The following is a 25498-nucleotide window of genomic DNA, read 5'->3' as shown; positions in this document are numbered from 1 at the left end:
AATACTTGTAAATATTAACCTTGAATCAGCTGGATATACAACAAAGAAGTAGTCTTTATAGCCAGCACACATGAGGCGCTTTAAATTTTGCGTGCGTTTCCAAACTTTCCGGTTCGGCTAACTCCGGTAATGCATACATGTGTTACAGCCGGATTATCAGACATATTTTCAGCAAAAGTGCGCTATTCAGCACTTTTCAGCACGTGCTTTAGTAAATATCCGCACATTATACGTGTATTCATAATGCCTTGTGTAACTTTAACACACCACATATTTGTCGTTTGTGCGAACGCGCGTTTTCGCAACGCGCGTACAAAACGCATAGTGTGAACCGGCTGTATCTCTTGTCGACTCGCGGCCCGTTAAGCTAACTCATTCGAACGTATTTGTCCAGTCTACTTTTTACTATTCTACGTACCGTTAACGTGTCTGTTTACACACTATTATTACCCTGTTAGAGTCGGTTTCACGATATTCGGCTCTCGTGTGACGACACGAAAACGAATATTAATTTACCTACATGTGTTGGACTTAATCGATCTTACTTAAAATGTAAACAAATTCAATGCTTATTTTATATATTTGTTGTTTAATAAGTCAATAGCTATTCTTAATGTTTTATGTTTTTTTGTCACTTTAATTATGTTCAGTTCAGTGGTGTAAAATTTATTTTATTTCAAATGATTATTTCGCGTGATTGGTTAAAGAATATAATATACTTAACACCCTGTATAAGCACTTAATTATTTGTAACCGACACACAAATACTATTTTAATTACCTTATTCTTCGTATTACCAAATTAATTAATACAACACAAAAGTAACAATACAAAAAATTAAAAAAAATCTAGTGGTTATTGAGAAAGTCAGAACGACGTAAAATTTTAAACAGCCACAGCGTTTCTGTTTGTCGTCAATCAAGTCTAACGGTCAACGATACGATATTACATCAATACTAATCAAATAACGTGAATTCTGAATAGGCTTATACGTGGATATACAAGAAAATACCGGTTCTGATACATGACGGTTCTCCCTTATAACTTAAAAAACGTACGACTATGGAAACTATACCTACAAATTCATAATAAAACAAACTAAGCAGCTATAGCAAATATTGTGTAGTACATGCACTGAAGCCTTCGCTTTATATACTTATTTTCCAATTATTTTATGCTATTATTATTTTATCAAAATAAATAAAAAAAGATAATATTAAGTATGATAGTAACACAATAAGTTATTTATCTTAATTATATTGTAAAATAAGTGATTGCAATTTAACTTAATTTTCTTTTTGGGGTGTCTAAGACTAGAGATAGAGTTAACCTAATAGCTTACGGTAATTAAGAATCGTTAGTATTGCGTAATTAATTTTAAAAGAATAGATATAGCAATTTCGATTAAAAAAAATATTAATTTCCGAAACAATAGTCGTTTATCCAAGTTATAGACGTATGTATTATTGTTATATACTTGAGTGTGATTTTATAGTTACAACTTATACTCTATCGTTAACAAGTGCATGTTAATCATCAGCTCAGGTTTTATAGCATATTATGAAACACGCGCAACACTCGTATAAATTTTAATTACCCAACTATAAATCTGTACAAAACAATAAAACTCGTTAAACAAACGATTTTCAAAATAAAATTGGTTATTAATTTAGATTAAAAATATAACTGCAATGCAATATATTATTATAGATGGAAATAAAATAACTTACTAAATTAAAAAAATTAAATAAACATTACTGTCATGAAAATCGTAAGGAAAAAGAAGTATTATAATAACTAAAAACCATAAATATGGAGAAGGCAAAGTACCGATAGTAAAGCAAATGAACATCTTGACAGGCAAAAATTTCAAACAATATTTGACAACGTAATTTTATGAAGGTTCTATTTCTACGTTACTTATTCACTTTCCCGCGAGATTCACATAATTTCTTCACTTATATACTATATATTTTAAATATTTTAAATAGCCATTAATCTTCTGGAGTATATGAACTTCTATACTACCAAAGAGGACGAATACGTTGAATTTTATTAAACAGTAATAAGCAAAAACGAAAGTAAAGTTAAAAGTTTGATATGATAACAAACATTTTTAAAATCATAGAATTTTTTTTAATATTTAAGCATAGATTAGATCGTTTAAGATGCTTTATAATATCTTTTTTTTAATTAAAATTAAAAAAAATCATACCTCGGTAATCATTGATGGCTACCACGAGAGTCAAAGTTGATCCGAGTGGGACGATCCCAGAAACAGGCGGCGCCCAGGGACCTTTGCCTGCTTGTATTTCCATCCAACAGTCCACATTGTCACCTAAGAACACATAAATATATAATTTACATAAAATACGTTATTGAAAATTTCAATCTTATCACAAACACGATATTTATATGAATTGTAATAATACAAAGTAAATTTTAAGTATAGTAAGTAACTAAATAATCGATAACTTTTCACAAAATACTCCAATAAAAGTGGATTAAATAAAAAAAACCAATATGAAATACTTAGAGTCAAAATAGAAAAAAAGACATTAAAAAGAAGACGAAAGCCTAAAGCTCTGGCCGAAAATACATCAGTGAAGAAAAGAATAAAAAGACACACAAATTATATCTTACATAATATTTGATGAATGAAATAAAAAAAAGCAATGTCCTACCTCTAAAATCCAGCTGTACAACGTCGAGATCTGCGATGACCATTGGTGGCTTGGAGGCTGTCTTCTCATAGTCGTTGAACCACTCACAGCGCAGCCGCTTTGCCTCGTCCCATACTTCCAGCAGATCTTTGTCGTACTGCACCACTACTGTGTTCTCGTAGAACTGACCGTGCAAGTCTGGAAATTAATAGAAGCATTGTATCTATACTAGACATAATTATATTCTAAAGCAGGTAGTAACATGCTTAGTGGCCTTATTTTAATGTCAAAAAAATTAAAAACTTAAATATTAATTTATATTTATATATTTTGTCTCTTATGGCTGGAATAAAAGCAACAATTTCAATTATTTTTTTTTAAATGAGTTTTGAATTTTTTGTAAATATGTTATGTGATTTTTCCTTTTAAATAAATAAAAATTATTTTTAATCCTTATTATTACTAGGACTAAACGCGGATGAACTCGCGCAAAAAGTGGAAGTCGTCCGAAGAACGCGGATCGACGACAAGTCCCCCGGTCAGTGCGGCGCACGCGATAATGACCCTTAAGAGCTTTCAATTACCTCCTTTTCAATACAGCGAACCATTAGGACGACATAGTAAAGCGCCTGACACTACAAAACTCGAATTAAGTCAGGAAACATTTAAATATGTCCCATTGAAATTACGTGTGAACAAGTTACAAATGTCGTGTACGAGTTACAAATGTCGTGACACTTTGGGAAGGAAATGCTTCAGAGTACGGGATTCAGGGTTGGCGTCTCGGCGGCGGGCTATCATGGAAAAATGCGCCTTACACGCTTATGTTATGCGGTCCGGCCGGGTGGCGATTCTCAGAAACAATGCTTGCTGCACGTTCGCAGAACGAGCGGGCTCCGTCCGTTACATACACTAGCCATAGAGGACATAACTAGGAATCGCAAACGAGAAAAACTCACTTTACTTTGTTGAAATGGGACCGACCGGCAGCAGAAGTTGACCGAAAGCGATTTATACGATTTATTGTTAGATGTTGCTGCAATTAAATGACAAATTATCTATTTACAAACATTAGCTTTTAAGGATCATTTTATTGATTTTATAAAAAAAAGAAAACAAGCATACAAATATGAATACAATTTAAAAATATAGGAATACTAACTTATCATATGGTACAATTTTGAGAATTGAATTAAAATTAAAATATTAACATCTCTTATTTAAATTTCTGTTCGATATACAGATTTATAATATTATTTCGTACTTCACTTGTTTAAATTTCAAATATAGAAATAAAAGTGAGTGCAGAGGTCGTGGGAGACAAAGTTTAATGTAAGACGTTATCTTCGCCTATAGATTAATCAGTCACGAAGCAACGACAAGCTACAAACGTTAACACAATACTAAAAGGTTTTAGCGTTCCACCGTCTCTATGTATAAGTGTTTTCATAAATTTATACGTTTGACCTTTACAACATAGACAACATAGCTCAAGTAATGAAATAGTTATATTACTAATATAAATGTGAATGTTTGAATGTATGGCTGCATTGAGCTTGCTGCAATTTGGCATATATGTAGGTCTTAGTCTGGCAGAACATATGGCTACTATTTTTTTTTTCATTCTCACGCGGTCGGAGTCGCGGGCGACAGATAGTGTGGTATAGCTAGACAGGAATTAAATACAAATTTCGCTTACAATTTATTAGAAATTGAGCTACTAATTTAAAACTAATATTACTCCTCACAAATGTTCAGTTTATCAAATAGATACAACCGAATTTGTCTGTATGTATCATAATTTATATTCAAGTGTTTTTTTATATGTCATAAAATCTCTGAAATAGCGAAGTGAACGTTGCCAATAGACATACGCAATTACAGATACGTTGCTTGCCTTTAATCGACGGAGTAGAGAATACACAGAAAGAAAGTGTAAAGTAAACATATAGCAACAGTAATTTGTTGAACACATCCTGGGTTTATCCTTAAAAGTAAGAAAAACGACTTCAATATATTAACCTTGTTTTACGATTACAATTATGCGAGAAGACAATTTTATTACAGCGGCAAAATAAAATGTTGAGACGAAGCAAGTAAACAAGATAATGTGTGATATAAATCTGATAGAATGGACTGAACGATGTAAGTGTTGTTACGAAGTTGTTTCGTAAATACACAACGGAACTAAATATTTACCGTATTAACTGAATGTTCTGCATATTTTTTGTTATTTTTGTTCCAACTATTTTATTTATAAGTTGTTAGTCAATCTGATAGAACGTAATAACAAACGCCTCTCTCACCGGGTCATGTATAATTTGATTTTTATATCAATACTAGTTGGCGCCCGCGACTCCGTCCGCGCGGGATTAAAAATAGATGTTGGCCGATTCTCAGACCTACTCAATATGCTCACAAAATTTCATGAGAATCGGTCAAGACGTTTCGGAGGAGTATGGGAACGAAAATTGTGACACGAGAATTTTATATATACGATAGTCAGTCATAATAATTTAATGATAAAAAAATTAAAGTAGAAATATACAGTAGAATCTGTATAAGCGATGGTCCAAGGCACCGCGACATTTTTCTTTTATAGACAGGTTTCTCTCCTACCAGAGTATCTCCCTCGGGACCGGAAAATGTCTCTCGCTTATAGAGGTATCTCGCTTATCCAGGTTCGACTGTACATACAGCTAATTTAAATTAAAATTTCATAGCGTAATGTAAAAATATAGTTCTGTAATAGAATAGTGTATAGTGTATAAGTCTAGAATATTCATAAGATTTACAACTTTAGTGAATCCATTAAGATGAACATTTGACGGCGTTTTGATTGCCCCTTATAGCATACCACAAATGTATTTATGAATTTCACACATCATCCGAGACCCATATTTGTAAATTGAAGCGCAGCTTTGATTCGTTATGTTCAACGAACTGAGCTGAACAAATAATTATTTTATATCCTTAAAACAAATACTTAATAAAATAAAAAAAAAACTAATTGCGATGGTAAAAAGTTTTATGGCGCTAACAATAATAATAAGACTATTAAAATAGATTTTACTTTTGTTTTATTAATTATTGTTTAATTTCTTTCTATCTATATAGAATAAGTCCATATGTGTTAATAATATTGTTTTATTTTTAATTAATAATTTTCTTTTTATTTATAAGAAAACCTGACAACACATTAATAAAAGGCCTCAATGTAAAAAAACTCACCAGGTTTAGTGCCACATTTCGCGTACGCGATCCTAAACGAGAAATAAGTCTGACCCGTGGACGGCGGCACGTACACACATCGCGGATCACCGTGCTGTCCTGAAATAAAAATAAAAAATTAACGACAAAAACGCCATATGTAAAACAGTATCCATATATGTACAAGCACATAATTATGCACGCAGAGGATTTAATTCTGTAGTGACATTAAAAGTATGAAGGAATGTGTCGCGGTAGCTTACCAATGTTTTTAATTACAAAGAACTAAAAAGTTAAAATTTTTTTTTAGATTGTAGTGTTTGAGAGCGTCGGTGGCTTTGGGGTTTCAACACTTGACTTGTAATCTGCGGGTCTTGGGTTCGAATCCCGCCACGTACCAATATGTTTTTCGATTTTGATTTACATATGTACATTTATACATTGTAAAGAAAGTCAAAGATATGTGTGAACTCAACCAACCCGCACTGGGCCGGCATGGTTGACTATGGCCTAGTCACCCCCAACTTAGGCTTCGAGCCCCTCAGTGGGAACGTATAGTGAGCTGATGATGAAGTGAAGTGTTACACTAATTCAGAGCTTTAAAAAAGTTAAAATTGCTTTTTTATTCATACTTTTAATAACTACAAAACCACTCTATTTAAATATATGTAAAAAGAATGAAATATAGACTGACCAAAGAAAGTAAAATATAATTTAATTAACGGTATTCTAGTGGAGATAACAGACTGCTTATTAATTCCCTGTGACCAGTTCTGTTTACATTAATTATAACACTTTAGATTAAGAGATTTAGAACAACATGGAAGTTATTTTTAAAAACAAACATAAACTTAATAGAAATTTGCTGTTTAAACTTTGTTTTTTGTCATATTAAAAAAATCTATCTGAATTTTAAATAAATAAACTTTACGAATCCTTAACTTCTTTTGGATATTTTTGTCAACACCCATTTAAACCTTAAAATGAACGATATTGCAAAGTTATACTTCGATTACCTTTAGTTAATGAATCTGAGTTTTTCAGTTTTTGTTCTTACAACAATATATATAAAAGCTGTCGCTAACTAAATCATTCAATTTATTTCTGTTTAAAACAGTTTGTAAAATGATTCCATAGTTTAAAATAGTTTGCACGATAAAGCCATAGTTTAAAATAGTTTTCACGATAAATCCATAGTTTAAAATAGTTTGTACAATAATTTCGTAGATTAAAATTGTTTAGTGCAAGAAGTTTCAATAGTGTTAGAAATGTACAATTATTTAAACATAATTCGGTACCAAATTAGTTCAACACGGTATATATATATTAACATCACCGAAATACGACCAAAAAAATTATTTTCATCATCAAATATTCGTTACAAAGCCTTATTGAAAATGAATAAAAAACACGAAATCCTTTTCGAGTAGGGATTGATGGGCTTACCCATTGTCTTGCCAATTGCTTCTTTCTTATGTTCTTTTAAGGATACATGATAAAATGTTATTGAAACGTTATAATAATTTATTGCGACATAATTCAGACTTAAAAAAGTAAAATGCTCCTTAATCTTTCATCGGAATTTCATTATTACAATGGACTTTCATTACCGGTAGACATGTACACTGTCGGACAAAAGTTTGAAACCACTTTGTTCACAGGTTATAATTTGCAAAATATTTTAAATCTGCGTATGATAACATAATCTACTAATCATTTTGAATGTCTAAACACTATTTTTCTTATCTTTTACACAATGACTATGCCATAAATGGGCAAGTTCCCTATTTAAAAAGGTAAATAAATAATTTGTAGAGCACTAACTTTTGGAGTTTTATTCAATATCGTAATTTTTTCATGGTGGTCTCAAACTTTTGTCCGGCAGTGTACATAAACATATGAATAAAAGATAGGAATAAATAAAGGTATGCATTTCCTCTGATAAGATAATTGTAAGGAATCTTATCACGCTTATTCTTCCCCGATTTCACTTTTTTTCTTATCTACTTATTTTTTCTTTTTGAAGAAAGGTTAACAATTCATTTGTCACTTTTCTGACCTCTTGATGTGTAAATAAGGTGTTAAATGCAAATTTGTGAATTCATTGTATAATATGTTCTCACCGAAAGGCTTTGCCTGACCTTACCTTAACATAGAGTAAGTGCTACATATAGAAATTGAGATTAGGTACTAAATATTTTACAATACTCTTTGACATGTTGAGTTGCTATGCATCTATGTAAGATCTCACCCAAGTTTATATTTTAAATTAGTATAACGACATCTTAAATGGAAATAAAGTTATTTGTTGCATCCTAAGTAATTTCTATCCTATTGCCCACATACGTATTACTAAAACAACCAATTTAATCGTATACGTATTCATAATAACAAAGAAACGTTATATTTGACCGTAATTTCGACTTGTGTTTCGGTTAAAAACACAAAAAGTGCTAATTATACATCAAATAGAAAACTAAATAATCGGGATGTGTACTGTTTGAAACGGTTATATCTCATCTAGAACGCACACAGAATTGATAACGCGTATGTTAGTGAAACCCGAGCAATTACAAGTAACAATTAGTAGCGCTCTGAATACTTGCCGCTCATATGTGTTCAATGCGGACTGTAACAGTGTTAAATCGATGTGTTTTCATCCTATTATAGATCAATCACCAGCTCCAAGATATACATAGAGTAGTAACAGTCTTCTAATGATCATAAAATAATTGTCATCAAAATTTTTGTGTTAAAAACATTAACAACCCATGTATGCGAGGACTTTAGGATCTAATTATATTTAATCATAAGCTTACTATACGACCCTGCTGAAGGGCTTGGAGCCTACCCTAAGTTAGGAATGGCTAACCCATAGCCAGCCACACTGGTCCAATGCGGGTTGGTTGGCTTCACACATATCTTTGAATTTCTTCGCAGATTGCATCAAGATGTTTTTTTTTCTTTAAGATCATCGGTTAAACATATATGTAAATCTTAATTTACAAAACTCATTCATACATATTGAGATTCGAACCCTGCAGATTACAAGTCAAATGCTTAACTACTGATCCACCGACACTATCTTTTTAACTTATAGGTATTTGTAAACATGATGTTTATACTTATTTCCAACAAAACATCCATCAATATTTCTATTATTATTCTTAAGTATAATCATAAACGTGTTAAATTGTATGTTGCGTGTATGTAATTTTATCGCACGAAAGCGTTGAAAATTATTTGAAATTACCTTTCGATGAGACGATGCCCTCGAAGGGATGTGAGAATGTGAGGTGCACGTCCATGTGATCCTTGCCGCACATTACCTCAAGCGATTGTATGACCGGCATGCCTTCCGGCCTCTCCATCGGCCATAGCTCACCTGCGCGAACTCTCGTCTGTAAAATAATAAGCACCGTTTTACTTTCAATGTCTTATATTTTCTTATTTATATTAGTTTGAACTGAAAGTTCAGTCAGAGATTAGCGACCAAGGACTGTTTCAGTTAGTTAACATCATATGTTTATAGTTTTAATGTAGTGTGAATTTTAACAACTATAACGCTAGAGAATGAAAGGACGGCATAGCGCCGTTCGTTTTTACAAAAATATCAAATAATCGCCGAAATAACTGTAGTGTGAAATAAATCTTACTAATATTATAAATGCGTAGATTTAAATGGATGAAATGATGTTAGTAAGAAGGTATCTCTAGAACGGCTCAAAGGATGACGATGATTTGGCATGAATGTAAACCAGTCTGGAGTAGCAGATATAAGTTTATAAAGTTTTTTTTTTAATTACCCGCGGACGGAGTCGCATGCGACAGCTATTATTTACATAATGTAGGCTTCCAATTGTAATATGATTCAATAGATGTACACAGAAATAATCGCCTTATATTAACGGGATCATCTTTAAATGGAGTCGTATTGTCTAAGAAGTGATTAGAAACAAGCATTAACATAACATATATGAGCACAAAACATTATGATGGATTGCGAGCGAAGGTTCCAAGAACGTCGAACGCGTTTCGTTCCCACGCCCAGGCAAAGAATTCACAAAACGACGAGTACAAATATGGTGCATTCGGATACGGACACTTTAAAGCGAAAGTTATCGGTTTTAATAATCTTATATTGAATGAAGAAAGAAGGTAAATGGTGTACAAAATGGAATTAATAAATTGAAATGTTCATTTCCGCTTTGACATATATCCAAGTAAGTTGTTATATGGCATATAATACACGATTACTTTTGATAATGTTATAAGCATCTGTTTTTATTTTTATTCTATTGAGATGTTGAATCATCATCAATCTGTCCTTATCCCTACGGAACAGTGTGTCATCATAATCAGCTCAGTATACGTCACCACTGAGGGACTCGGAGCCTACCCTAAGTTAAGGGTGATTAGGCCATAGTCAACCACGCTGGTCAAGTACGGGTTGCTTGACTTCACACATATCTTTTGAATTTCTTCTCAGACATGTGCAGGTTGCTTCTCGTAAGAACATCGGATGAACGAACATGTGTAAATCGGAAATCGAAAAACACATTGGTACATGGCGGGATTTGAACCCAGGACCTGCAGATTGCACGTCAAGTGCTTGACCCCTGAGCCACCGACGCTCTACGGTACAGTGTGTACTACACCTCCATACATCTCTATCAGCCATCTCTTTTTATGAACGTCTCTCCACATAACCAAACCACGCTATAGAATAATTTGAATATTTCACAATGTCTTTTTTATTTTACATACGAAGATTTATGTGACCAGTGCATTTGTAATCGCGTGTTCCCAGCGAGATGCTACTTTACATCGAGAAATCGTTATTAAAAACGATTTCTAATCGATTCCATATACTTTCATGTAGTGTTAATTATTTAGAACACAATCAAATATTCATGAATTAAGCGAATATATAACTCATCGTAGTTTTTAATGTGACGTAAAACAATTAAACATTGAATTATTGTTAATTGTTTCCTTTTGTTGTTCGTAGTCATAGACAACCAATTCCAAATTCAAAATCGATCGTAATTTAAAAAACAATGGCTTAAAATTTAAATAATCGAACTTGTTATGTTGCAATCAATAGAAACTTTAAGTTTATATATTGTCCCAAAATTCATATAATTTTTAAGCGACTTCAAAAAGGAGGATGTTCTTAATTCGTCTGTATTATTTTTTATTTTATTTTTCTTTGCCGATTACTCCGCCCCTTATCCGATTTTTATAATACTTTTTGTATTCTAAAGGTATTGCGTGTCATTTGTCAGACATATATCCGTACAATTTTACTATGACATTTCAGGAAATTTAACGCTCATCTTTTTTATTTTATCAACTCGTGATTTTCAAATTTTCTATGACATACTAACTATATAAATTAACATTTTAGCGTTGTATTATATTATCTAGAACACTAGATAATAGTAACAATAAAAAATTGTCTACGTCATACAACCCGTGCAAATTACAAATTACATTGTACACAAGAAAGTAAGCAGATCTAATATGTGTATTTAGCTTAGCAGCTCTAACGAATCCGTAGGCGCGTGCCACACGCTATTACAGTAATGACGCACTTGTATAGAAAATATACAGTAATCAGCACAGCTGTGTTTCTATCATGGCCTGTTATTACCTGACACGGTGGCAGGAAGATATCTTATATTGAGTTCAGTTTCTAAATAGTTTCACTTGTCACCGAAATTGTATGTTCTGGGTACGAAAGCGGTTAGACAAACACAACTCATAGGGGTCCGCAAACTATCTGAACATATTAAGATTTCGTTTTAAGATTTACCGTTTATGTTTGGCTATCCAACACTGTAACTGGCGTGCGGATAATCCTATGGGTTTTCACGGGAGATCAGCGCTGAGTGGTCCAGAAAGGAACACCCAGTATACAAAGCTTAGTGCAACCTTATCCGGTCAGCATTGCAACACTCTTTATAAATATTTCCTGTTTCTTATTAATGTTATTTCTGTATAATTATTTTGTGCTCTTTTTGCATATTGTGTTGTAATATTGAAAGGACTAAATGTTTTTTTTAAATATGGACTTCTATTTAATGTGGCTAAAAGAACCTATGCAATGCACGAACAACTTTATAGGTGTATTATATACATTATAGAAGTATTAATTTTTAAGCCCAAAAAATATTTTTATAGCTTCTTTGTGTAAATAATTATGTTTGTTATTCAAATGAGGTGTTAAAAAGGCAACTTTACAGGAAGCGGAATGTGGACAATAAAAATATTTGCAAGAGCGCTTGATGAATTGCAGAAAAGCAAAAAGAAAGCGCGTTGTTTGTGAGTCACGGCTATGTCCGCGACGCATGCGGAGAAATTTGCCAAGAATGTGAATTTCTTCGGATACTATTAGTCAGATAGAGATGACCCCTTTATCATTTAGACTCTAGAACTATGATATTCAATATTATTTCCTTGAAGTTAATAAAATTATTAATTATTTTACCCGGTGAGAGTTATATATTTTTTTATTCCAGTCACATTTAAATCCTAACCCATATTATATTACAACGGTACAGTTCGAAAATAAGTCATTTAGTTTTTTGGAGTAGATAAATTCATAGAAATGTCTTAAGATACCTCGTGACCTTTTAAATTACATTACAGTGACTTATATTTGAAACAATAAATAAAACTTGGATATAAAGTTATAAGCAAATCGCAATCTTAAAGCAATAAAATTAACGAGACAAAAATAGAAAATCAAAAACACCTTATAACTAAAAATCGCAAAGCAATCAAAGCGAAGTGAAAAGTGTAAAAGCGAAGAAAATATAAGTAGCAATAAAAATTCCTTTGTACATTTGCTTGTTATTTAAATTGATAAAATGAAAAATGTTGCAGCAATTTCCTAATACTTAGACACGGAATCTTTAATAAATATTAAAAATGTTTCCACAGTTCCCATATAAAATAAATACTTCATGGTACTCTCGACAAATTTGTATTTGGACGATATATCCACATAGCAACAAGTCGAAATCAAAACTCGCATACTTTCATCGTAATGTAGACGGATGAGTCATAAAACGCGTTTCGTATCAAGTTGGGAGCGTCACCTGTGCGCATGTTGCATGATACCGACCAGACGAGAGCCGTCAATACTTACGCGATATCCGTTACGATTACAAAACTATATCTAATTAAATATACATTTTTTATATCCGCCGGAATACATAATTATTGGACACGCTATATTACTTAACTTAGTTATAATTTAGGGGGTTAAATACTCTTATCAATTAGAAACATATATGAGATGTTTGTACCTCCCAAAAATATAAATATCTACGTTTAAAACATATTATTATCTCTGGTCTGTCAAAGATAATAACAGGGATATGTTTCAGAGGTTTTGATCTCAGAAACCAACGATAATATGTTCAGGATGGTTGTCTAAGCTCGATAATTTTAAAGATTTTGTGTTGGTACTCTTATCAATGCTTTAAAAACATCGCGATAATGTGTATGGGAAGTCTAATATCATCATCATCATCAGCCTATACTAGTCCACTGATGGACATAGGCCTCTCCAATGGCACGCCACTGAGCACGATCCTCGGCCACTCTCATCCAGCTCTTGCCAGGCAAGCCTAATATAAAACCAATTAAACGAGATTAAACGTTAATTATTTATATTCTCTAACTACTTAATGTCTATACTTCAGTTTAATTTAAGTATTAAGTAGTTACAATTTATAGTGTTGAAGTAATCGATATTTTCAGTACAAAATTGTAAGTTTCCATTTTGTACTGGCGCACCTCACCGCGAGGTTTCGGCTAATATGTCGTCAGACGTAACTACACTAACCGACTTGTAAAGTTCAATGGCACCACGCCAGGTGGTTTGACCACGGATGTATGCTTAATGGAAGAGGCTATGTTCTAGTTACGTAATTTAAGCCAAATGTGAATATTTTGGCGATATTATTTTTATTATAAAAATTTATAAATACAATAGGTATCCAATGTTTTACAAATAAATAATATTACGGTAGTTATATATTTATAGAAAATAAAATATAATATTAGTTTTATCATAGCTGCTTATTGATAAACACTAGAATAATGACAAATTGTGATGTTCGTGCATTTTTTAAATTTATAAATCATAAATTTGATGTACAAAAATCGAATAGTTATTTAAAATTCGTTCATTGCCACATCTAGTTACAATATAATCCTAAACATCCATCGTAATGATAATAATAGGCGAAAACCGCCCGCGGCATCTGCCAATACGCGTGTCATTTTCTCACCACATTAATTGAATACAAGGCAGGTAATTATTTTAGCAAAGAAGAAAAAAACATATAATAGTAAAGCTGTCATGACATGTGGGTTGGGTGGTCCTTGAAATTCCACGGATTGAATTCTAGACATGATGACTTTACTACAACGTACAATTACTTTGATGGAAATTAGAGTTCATGCTTTTCATTCGTGGAAAGTTTATTACATAGTAATAAATATTTAGGATAATTGAAGTCTGGTTTTTCTTTCATAAAAATATAATCACTAGCTATCGACCGCGACTACAGCCGCGCGGGATTATAAAACTTAATTATTAGTATATGTGTTTTAGACTATGGCTTACATATGTGCTAAATTAAAAAATAGTTAGTAGCCGATTCAAGGATCTACTGAATATGCATTTAAAATTTCATAACAATCAGTCAAGCCGTTTAAGAATATGGTAACTAACTTTGTGACACGAGAATTTGACATATAAGATATTCAGCCTTAAGTTGTACCTGTTCCGGACATACTAGTAAAAATAAACACTTAATAAAGGTTCTATTTAGTTTAAATTAATTAAAATAAGCGCATATTTACCGAAGAATTGCATTCAAAGCGGAACGTTCGCGGGATTTCCACTTCGCCGCTCTATTGCGTTCAGCCGCACTCGCTAAATCTTACAATTTTCTACTTTTAACAAGCAATGATACCTTTAACACTTTATAACTAAGTCCCTAAGATTATTAACATACGAGATATATAATAATTTGGGATATCTACGGACACTAGAATATCTGACCAAAATTAGGAAGAGGCAATTCATCTTTGGTCTTTAAATTTAGTGTTAACGTTATTCGCTAGAGAGCTACAAATAGAGTTAACCCATAAGAGTATCAGATAGTAAATTTCATTTGTGTGTTGCATAGGTTTTTACTTTATGTAAAAACGAGGGAGTTTATTTGAAGAAAGATAGATCTCTGGATCTCTGGGGGGGTTCGGGACACGGAGACTGCGGGGACGCAGTCTCCGTGTCAGGCTCCCTCTAGCGCAACTTATCTAAGTGTATTATGAGGTCGTCGTCGCATTGCCTCGCTCAACTTCCTTCCTCCATCTATTCACTCCCTTAAGAATTATAAACTTATAAAAACGCAATCGAATAAATAATTGTTAAAAAGTTTTTTTTAGTAACTAAATCTTTCTTAATAAATATACGTCCCCACACACACAATAAAACATAATCATAAACCATAAAAACGTTAAAGTAATTAAAATTAATAGGCCTATATCTGTATGAAAAAATAAATCTCGCAAAACTAGATTGGTATTGTAATAAATATTTTATTACACATGATAAATGACGTCACGACATTCCAAAGACAAAAAATAGTAAGGGCGTGTCAAAATAATTATCATCCTGTCCTTATCCCACTTACGTAGAAAAATGAAATAAACGCCAAATGAATTATTGTAGTACTATTCAACATCTCGCCATAAACTGCTCTATAGTTTTTTTCCTTTATATTATTAAGGTTAGTTTTACAGTTGTTTTACAGAAAGCATTACAAACCGTGGGTTTCTGAGGACCCCGCTAAAAAATATCGTTATCTCTGTTTTGTCAAAGATAATGACAGGGATGACGATATGTTTTATACAGAGATTTTAGTCTCAGAAACCAACGGTAATTATCATAATTGTATAATACTTCTTTGTTTAATTCATTTATCACGGATCCCCATTATAGTTGTTTTTTAAGAGAGATTTTTTAGAGTTGGTTTATATTAAGTGAATAATTTTCGAACTGCATCTATGTTATTCTAAAACAAGGCAATTTCAATTTTACCGTTGTTTATATATATTTAATAATCAAGAGGATACACCTTGTCAATGGAAATTAGTTTTTTCCCGCAGACTCCGTGATTTACAGATTTTATTGCCTAAGAAGATAACTGATACTGTCGGCTCGCTTTGATCTTGACATTTGGGTACATCTTTAAAATTTTAAATAGGGTTAATAGTTATATCTTAGAATTAATCAATTTTGACGAACATACAAGTTTTAAACATACAAATTCATAAAACTTAATGCGGAATTAGTGATCGAGATAAGAAATCTTTTAATTAGTATAATAATTTAAATTTTATACGCATTCATTCAAACATATTTACGTGATCTTTAGAATACTACTAGCTATTGCACGCGACACCGTCCAAGCTGATTTAAATAAATATAATTAGTAGCTTCTGTGTTCTTCTAATGTTCTATGTGCATGCCAAATTTGATCGTGATCTGTTCAACCGTTCTAGATATACCTTCAAATAATCCATCCATCTAAATATTCTCATTTATATTAGTAAGATTAGAATTAGTAGTAGCAAACGGGAAGGCGGAGATCGATTCGAAAGCTTTTGATTTCGATTAGCAAATATCAGATTACGTAAGGAAAGTGAAATTACCTCACATTTAATATTGAAAGTTATTCTATGAAATAAATTAACATCGATATAATTTATCTACGTAACTGTTATTCTACTAAGTACTTATTGCAAAAGTGTGAATATTATTGTGGGTTTCCACTGACGAAACACTACATAAACAGCAAGCAAAACAAAGGAGACAGTAAAATGATTGGTACAAGTATTTTGGGTTTGAAAACACACGGTGAAAGCTGCATTTCCTAGAGTTTTGTTTTAAAGGCATATCAGTTATTTGTAAACGGATCTTATCCTTTTACTCATATCTTACTAATATTATAAAAGCAACTATTTGGATGGATGTTTGTTTGAAGGTATCTCCAGAAAGGCTGCATCGATCTCGCTGAAATTTGGCACGGATGTAGAACATAGTATGGATGATCACATAGGCTACAGATTAAGTTTCTTTTTCCCGCGTAGATGGATACGCGGCGACAGTTAGTTGTATAATGAGGTTTGAATCTAAGTAGAGTAAACGCATAAATAACGTGAAATAAACAGTACGGCACACATTTCCTTTCACTTGAAACAACAAATTCACACATTCATTGTGTTTACGAGCAATTAAATAGGTGCAGCGCTGGAGGTTTTGGAAACCGGATTGGTATTACTTTCGATGATTGAAACCGAGCTGTATTGAGATGTATTGAAGTATACCAACCGTTAGGATTCCAAGACGGGGCGTCACATAGAATCTGCATATTCAGAATCTGAGAATAGGTGAATTTAATTCCGTTATACTGTGCCATTCATCTCACGTAGTATCGTAAATTCTGGTAAAACGAGCTAACCAAATGTTTTATTCATGATGAGTACACATTAACTCTGTCTGCTCACTATTCTAAGACTATTAACCTTGAAGCGAAATACACTAACAGTGATTTACAAATAAAGCTCGAAGAAAACGCAAACCCAATTGTAAATTATTTGGTAGCTTGTTTGCAAGCACCCTGTAGTTTTTATGACAAAGGTTTGTTTTACAAAAAGGTGTAGTTTACGAAACCGAAAACGTTATTATTAAAATCTATGTAATTTGTTTTGAGATATTTATATAAATGTAAGAAAGGTTAAATCGTCATATTTTCGACCAATGAATCTGTAGTATTCCGTTGTGCAAGTCATTCCCGGACACCCTGTAGTTTGCAGATGTAACAAGAATTCTTAACTGTATTAAAAAACTAAAAGTAAATCGTTTTCACAATTTCATTTTAAAATAACTCAGAAAAACAAAGAAATATAAATAAACCGAATTCAAAAATAACATAACATCGACGTGGATCAAACCAATGTCAATCGAGACAATTACAGAACCACAATACAAAACTAGGTCAGTCGGTAATTAACCATAGATAATTGAGCCCAATGTACACGACACGCACAATGGCTCTCACGTGGTTGTCTTCACACGAACTTTCTCAAGTCATCACACAGGACGAGTGTTAGACGCTTGTCGGAACACTTCATAACATAGGACTTAATGAACTCTTGTATCGCTTTGATTTTAAATGCAAAAGGAAAAAAATACTCCTGCATTGGATGGATGGATATTTGTTAGAAGTTATCTCCGGCTGCAGAGATCTCGCTGAAATGGCATGAAGGTAAAACATAGTTTGGTAAAACAGGTCGACTACTCATTAATTTTTATCAAATTTCGAGTCGCGGGCGACAGCTAGTAAGTTATATTTGAGATATGTTACATCATTCCAGACAACACGAAGTAAAAAAAAAGAATAATAAGGCGTCGTAGTATTGCAATATTATTTCATTTTGTTCCAACATATTCTGCAATATCATTATGTTGAATTACGTATTCTTATCCGTGTTGGAAATCAATACGAAACAAGAGCCATTGTTAGCTCCTAGGTCAGCTTGTAACGTCGTGATACTAATTTCATTCTGCGGTTTGTTTTGAATTGTTATTCCAGTTTGATCTTGATGCACTTGCAAATTATTTTATACCTTTCATCGTTATTTGTAAAAGATTTTTTTAAACTTCGTCATAAATTAAAATTATGATTTTGGCTTTGATAAATTGGTTAAATTGGTACCAAGCGAAAAGTACTGGTAATAATATACGTCAACTTATGTATAACATATTTGAACTTCAATAGAGTGATTTGATGCGACTGTTATCTAGTGTACTTACTATCCGCATAAAGTGGAAGCAACGTTTAAATAAGCCATCCTTATGAATGGGACTGGGAAAATGCCATTATAAATGTATTAGTTTATGGGCAATGTTATGATCTCTTTATTATAGACTATTATAAAAGGAAATCTAAGCTAGTAAGCAATCATTGAAATATGTTTACGGACAACCACAACTTTATGTTGCTAAAGCGGTTTTCTGTTTGTTGACATCTCAAAAGAGCTTATGTCACACACACACACAAGATAAGAGTCTAACGAACATTGGAAAAAATCTATTATTGAAAATAGTAGCATATCGTACCGTACTGGCTACTGCCGTACCGACTACCACCCGTACCGGGCGTACCAAGCTTATCCGTATGTTTTTACGGCGCGGTCCAGTTGCGGGCGTGCAATATGTCCGCTATGTGTGTATGTGTGCCGGCGGACGCGCGTGCGATGCGATGCGCTCAAATGGAGCGGACGTTGGCGACGAGAAAGTCGCGAGCTTCTTGTGATAGCGATACGTGCGCCCGCTTGCCCGACCTCCGCAAGGACGGGACGATTCTGGTTACTTAACGTTCTAGGTTGCCTTTTTGTTGTCAAGCGGAGCTAGACTAACATAGTTTTGAAAAGTTTGTTTTATTATCCGTTGGTTTCAGAGACCAAAATATCTGTATCTGACATATCGCCATCCCTGTTATTATCTTTTACAAAACAGAGATAACAATATATTTTAAATGGGGAATTTGGTCTCAGAAACCTAAGATAGGTTAGCTAAATCATCACAGTCTTTATTTAATACTAAAAAAATATTCAATTATAAAAACAATGATTTCAAAAAGAGTTCATGTTTATCAAAACATGTCTGCCTTTCAGAATTTTAGGTTAAATCTTTTCAGCCACACTATAAAGTTATTTTCAATATGATTAACCAAATTGAATAATATTATATTTAAATGCAGTTAAAACATAATTTATTAATTAGATTACCTTAAAACACGACCAAATAATTTCAGAAGGAGATTTTTTTACATTAATTTAACAAATTTTAAATACAAAGTAGTATAGTATACAAGAAGTATATAAAACTAGATTAGAACTAGATTATGTTAAATAAAAACCTATATCATGTTAAAACCGTTCGCCGAGATCCACATTTTTTTTCATAAAATGAGGTTGAACGATGGAAAAAGCGGGTCTAAATGAAGATTCATTTTCATTGCGAGAAAACTCAACTCTGTCTTTATAAATTACAGTTTACTCTCGACTCTATAGAAATTCGTTTGGCTTTCCTCTTCGTTTGGGAAATACATTAATATGTTTGAAAGTAATTATTAATATATTAATAGATATTCGTCTGAAATTTCTAACCCTTGGTACCAGTACAGCGTTAAACTTATTAGTTAGCAGCGCAAAAATAAATTTGAAATTAAAATATTCAAAATATTATTTAAATACTAGCTGTCGCCCGCGACTCCGTCCGCGTGTTTGTCTAAAAAATAAAAAATAAATTAAAGGTGGACTACCCTTCACATTTAGGGGGATGAAAAATAGATGTTGGCCGATTCTCAGACCTACTCAATATGCTCACAAAATTTCATGAGAATCGGTCAAGCCGTTTCGAAGGAGTATGGGAACGAAAATTGTGACACGAGAATTTCATATATAAGATTTACTTACATTAACCAAGGCAAGCATTAACCAGATGACGGTCGTCCTTGATATGTGAGATGAGAGATGTGCCGACATTTTGGACCTGCAAATGAAAAGTAATGTTAGTCAGTCTGTCATGACAACCCTTACATGAAAAGTGAAACCTAAGCTCTTATACATTGTTAGATACCTCTACCAATTAAAGTACAGTCGAGGACATTAATTTCCTACCCACTTTAGTAAAAGTTTCTTATTATGTGGGAAGCGAATTAAATTCTTTAACTATACCTGACTTACGGTTTCCAAATATAAAAGTATTATTGTAGTATTGGATCATTGGTATTGTTTGTTTTATCAACACTTCATTACTATGTTGCTTAGCTATGCTGTACATCCAGTCTTGGATAATTCACAAGGCTATAAGTGAATTTATAGAATTTACATAAGTGAAAATATCTGAATAAATATACAGAGTAAACTAGTTTGGTGAGGCGCCGCGTTAGGCGAACATTGCTTTCTCGACGTGAAAACGATTACGGCCAATGTTGCTACATAATTTTCAATATTCTCGTATTCTAGACACTTTTTATTTAAATTAATCAATTAAGAATCCATAAACTACGGAATGTAGAACTTAATTGTGTGACTTACTTCGGGTAAATATAATATAGGTGTCAAATAAAATTTTATTACCTCACACATTTTTATATTAATAATTATATCCTTCCTTTAATTTCAACAGTCGGTTTCCACTGTTGTAAACGAAATCCACGATTATATTGACAAAAGAAAGTACATATATATGCTGCATAATTATTGCATACATTTAAAATGCCACGACCACTGCATCTCTTAATATCAGTAAAGACATTCTTTTAATATATTGTATAAATATTATCGGCTTACACAACATTAGGCTAAAATTACTTAAGAACTTTCTCCGTGTTCAAAACGAATCGATAATGTTTACAAAAAATACTTACACCAATCTATGGCACTTAAGAATTTGACACCATTCCTTTTGTAAATAGAAATGTGACAAATATTTCAGTTGGGCTCAATGGAAATATATGATTTCCAATTAATTAATAATTCAACAACATGCCCATAACATAACACATAGGGGTAGGCAGAGAGTACAGATTCCGACAAGGCGGTGGCATGATACACATATATCGCTACGTATACATTCAATAATTCTTATGAAGCGCTGGATTAATCACTCAGTGACACCCTTAGTGTAATTTTCTAGTGCTAAATTTAACCTAACAAGATGAAAAGAAAAGCAAAAATTGCTAGTAAAGTTTTATGACTGACAACAACCACATCATTATATTATGGTCTTCGATATCATGAGTAGAACAATAATGTCATTATAACTATACTGTTGTAATGAGATTGTCGGAGAAATCTTTTATTTTATCTCCTATTTTAATGGAGAAAAAAAACAATAACTAGCCAATTATTTATCGTTATGTGGTCATGATATTTTACTTCACATGATAATGTCACTATTTTTATCGTCTATTTTTATTTTTAGTTAGTTTTTTTTCATTTTCCCTCTTTCTCTGTCCACTCTGTTCTTATAAGGAATGGATGGGAAGGAGAAGTGTATGAGGATGCATAGAAACGGGAAATATTCTCTTTCTGTGCGTCCTGTCCTCCGTCGATTTAAAGTTCGCAGGGCATCTGCGATTGCGGATGTCAATGAGCAGCGGTCGCTTCGCTCGTTTGCCACATAATAATATTAAAAAAAGAAAACAATTGATAGGCGTTTTATGGGGCCTAAATAGTCATTGAAGTAGTACGACTAGTCTAGTCGTAATAGGGCTATAGTTTTCTTAACAAATTCCGCGCATTTTAAAGAGAAGAAGTAATTGAATGTCATCATTAAAGTTATGCTAGAATATTTGTAAGGTAGTTTACTCGTGTGATAGAATAATATTATAACAAAGTTGTAACATTAAAAAGACTAACACTGGAAGTGAACAGCTCACTAAAAATAACTTGTAACACTGACAGCTATAAAGTATTACACGTATTAACATTGTAACAAGATGTCTTAAATTATGTTAATGTCAGCAGTATTAAATTAGAAATATGTTATCAATATTTGTAACATGAACACTTCGGAAGGATTTTAATGTTACATATTTTTAGGATAGTGAGGCAAGTAGCAGCGGGAATCGCAGATGCGTAGCCAACCTTTGAATAACGGTATTTGTGTTTGTTATTTAAAGTTAGTAAACAGTAATCGATACTACATGACGATAACAAAGTATTAAATTACATGAATGGTCGCATAAAAAGCGAGATAACTTGTTTTACATGTTTCAGCCTTAACATTATTATCAGTTTTTTTTATATATCATAAGGTGGCAAACGAGCGAACGGCCACCTGAAATCGCTGAAATAGCGAAGTGACCACTGCCCATAGAAATACGCAATTGCATATGCGTTGCCTACCTTTAATCGCCGGAGGAGAGGATGCACAGAAAGAAAAAAAATCCCTTTCTATGCATCCTGTCATCCGGAGAGTCCCCTTCCACTTCCCATCCCATCCCCATAAGAAAAAAGGTGCGAAGGGAAAGAGGACTAAATTAGGCCTCCGGGACGCACACTCATCAGACGAAACGCGGAATTGCTTCCACTTCACGCCTGTGTTCTGTGTGGTCAGTTATATTGAGAAGACAATTCTTAGCGTAAGATTCATTATATTAAGTCTTGAATAACAATTCTAAGTCCTAATGACATTACTAAAAGCAAATATGTGTATTTCTCTATTAGCAACTCGGAATGATTTGCTATAAAGTCTACGTATTTGTGATAACTTTACCGTTGATTTCTAAGACTAAAATCTCTGTATAAAAATACCTTTATCTCTGTCATTGTCTTTGACGGAAGGGGATTTATGTCTCAGAAACACACGGTTAATGAAGTACATGTCTGCTGGTATTACGAATTAATAAAATATTCGATCGAATTGTCAAAATATATAATTCAAGTTTTTATTTAAAAAGAAATACATTTAACGAATCGAAATAACTTGTTTTCAATAAGCACAGCAAATTGGACATTGATGTAAAAGCGCATAACCTCAAAAAAGACATGCGGTCGCGATGGGAATATTTTAACAATTTTTTTGCGAGATACGAAAGTGCATTATTAGAAGACATTGGAATGCGTTTCGAACGCACGCGGCGTCCCACCTCGCTTCATTGGCTCGTAATAAGACATTTACGTCGATAATTTTATCGCAAACGTATACTTTAGAAATCTTACTTAAGTCTTACTAATATTAGATGTGAATGTTTAGATGTTTATTACAAGGTATCTCCAGAACATCTGCAAGGATCTCGCTGAAATTTAGAATAGAGGTAAAACATAATCTGTAAGGACACATAGGTTAATTGTGTTCTTTTTTATTTAATCCCGCGCGGACGACATTCCGGGCGACAACTATTATTATATAAAAAGACCCTGTTACTATTATCATTGAAATTCTCTTTCTAAGTTGAAAAAAAAAGTTATTTGAAATTTAGTGATGTCTAGAAAAGAGCTTTCGTAAACTAGTTCTTAAAGACTATATTGCCCTGACCTTCGAAACAGTTACTACACTATTTTACCTTTAAATGCATATGCCCAGATATTGATTATATTTTCTTCATTCATTTCGAAGCAATAAAAAAACCTTAACGAAGGTACAATAAATTTCAAGCAACAGGCGTGAAATTTTTTTATAGCATATAACTTATATTCAACATATATGGGGAGTAATAAATTCCTTCTCAGACATTGAATGTAAGCTTAATGAATGTCGTAACAACGTTCAATTAAACTATACGGAAGTTGTTAATATTGAAATTATTAAATTTTCATCAAAGAATTAACTACTTACTAATATTATAAATGCGAATGTTTAGATGGATGAATCGATGGATGTTTCTTTGAAATAATCTCCGGAACAGCTCAACGGATTCTGGTGAAATTTGGCATAGTTGTAGAACGTAGCCTGGAACAACACGCAGGTTACTTAATAAGTTTGTTTTTAAATCAGCACGGACGAAGTCGCGGGCGACAGCTACTATCAATTAAAGACTAAATAAGAATTTCATTTTACTCTAAGAACCCTCTTCCAACAATACCTTATTGCCTTCTTCCCTTATAACAAAGGTTGGGTTGGTTAGGACCTAGGATTTGACCTCTGTAAAGGCGATTTTTGCTGTCAAAGAATTTAATTCCCTTGCCACTAACAATCAAATATCGTACACCTACCACCATAAGGGCTTTAATTAAGTATTGATAACAACAATAGACATTTCATAAAAAAAAATGTTTTCAGATATCTTGGCGGTTCGTAACTTCGCGTGACACACGTACAATTTACGGTGTAGCGGAGCGTTGCGCGATACGGGGGACACTGGGCAGCGAGCCCGTGACCTTGAGCCGCTAAGATATTTGAAATGAGTTATATCGTTAGTAAAAATATTGTAACTTACCAGCCACTATATTTCCGACGACTCGTGTTCTTCGTTCTCCAAACAATCATTATCAATAGTCACAGCACTGTCATATGTGAACAAAACACAATTGTCACCTTCTGTCTCTTGTGTTAGACAAACTATTGTCACAGAACATATCCCCTTTGTGTTACACTTCACTGGCCTAAGTGCTACTCTAAGTGTTGATTCTTGTTATCTGTAAGAAAAGAAAAAACGTCTTTAAAATAATTATTTTATCATTTTACCAATCAACAGAGATGAAAGCTCTTATTATACATTTTTTTGATTATTTTCTTTTTAAATACATCTTACTTCTTACTAATATTATAAATGTTTGGATGGATAGATGGGTGTTTGTTTGAAAGTATCTCCATAACGGCTGAACGGATCTTAAGAAATTTGGCATACATATAGAACATTGCTTGGAAGAACACATAAGACGGAGTAGCGGGCGACAGTTAGTAGTTTTTATAAACTGCCAAAAGAAATGTATTTATATACACAGGTCATAATAACGTTTGTGGATGACTGAAATGGCCCGAAAGTTTAATGTCCAATGCATACAATGTGTTTATTGTT

The 25498-nt window shown here is 32.9% G+C and overlaps 1 protein-coding gene across 1 annotated transcript in view; it reads right to left on the bottom strand.

The window, feature by feature from the left end:
- Positions 1 to 25498, bottom strand: part of m (zona pellucida domain-containing protein miniature) — a 45590-nt gene that overhangs the window by 3475 nt on the left and 16617 nt on the right. The window contains exons 2-7 of the mRNA XM_013318328.1: positions 24917 to 25115; positions 20445 to 20520; positions 9127 to 9274; positions 5895 to 5993; positions 2685 to 2861; positions 2216 to 2338 (exon numbers count right to left, since the gene is read on the bottom strand). Coding sequence (XP_013173782.1) covers positions 2216 to 2338; positions 2685 to 2861; positions 5895 to 5993; positions 9127 to 9274; positions 20445 to 20520; positions 24917 to 24966 — 673 coding nt within the window. The 5' untranslated portion in view covers positions 24967 to 25115. The remainder of the gene's footprint in view (positions 1 to 2215; positions 2339 to 2684; positions 2862 to 5894; positions 5994 to 9126; positions 9275 to 20444; positions 20521 to 24916; positions 25116 to 25498) is intronic.

The sequence above is a fragment of the Papilio xuthus genome, unplaced genomic scaffold, assembly GCF_000836235.2.
Source record: "Papilio xuthus unplaced genomic scaffold, Pxut_1.1 DF826923.1, whole genome shotgun sequence".
Taxonomy (NCBI): domain Eukaryota; kingdom Metazoa; phylum Arthropoda; class Insecta; order Lepidoptera; family Papilionidae; genus Papilio; species Papilio xuthus.
Note: the sequence above shows the minus strand (reverse complement) of the source record. Positions and strands in the feature narration are given on the sequence as shown.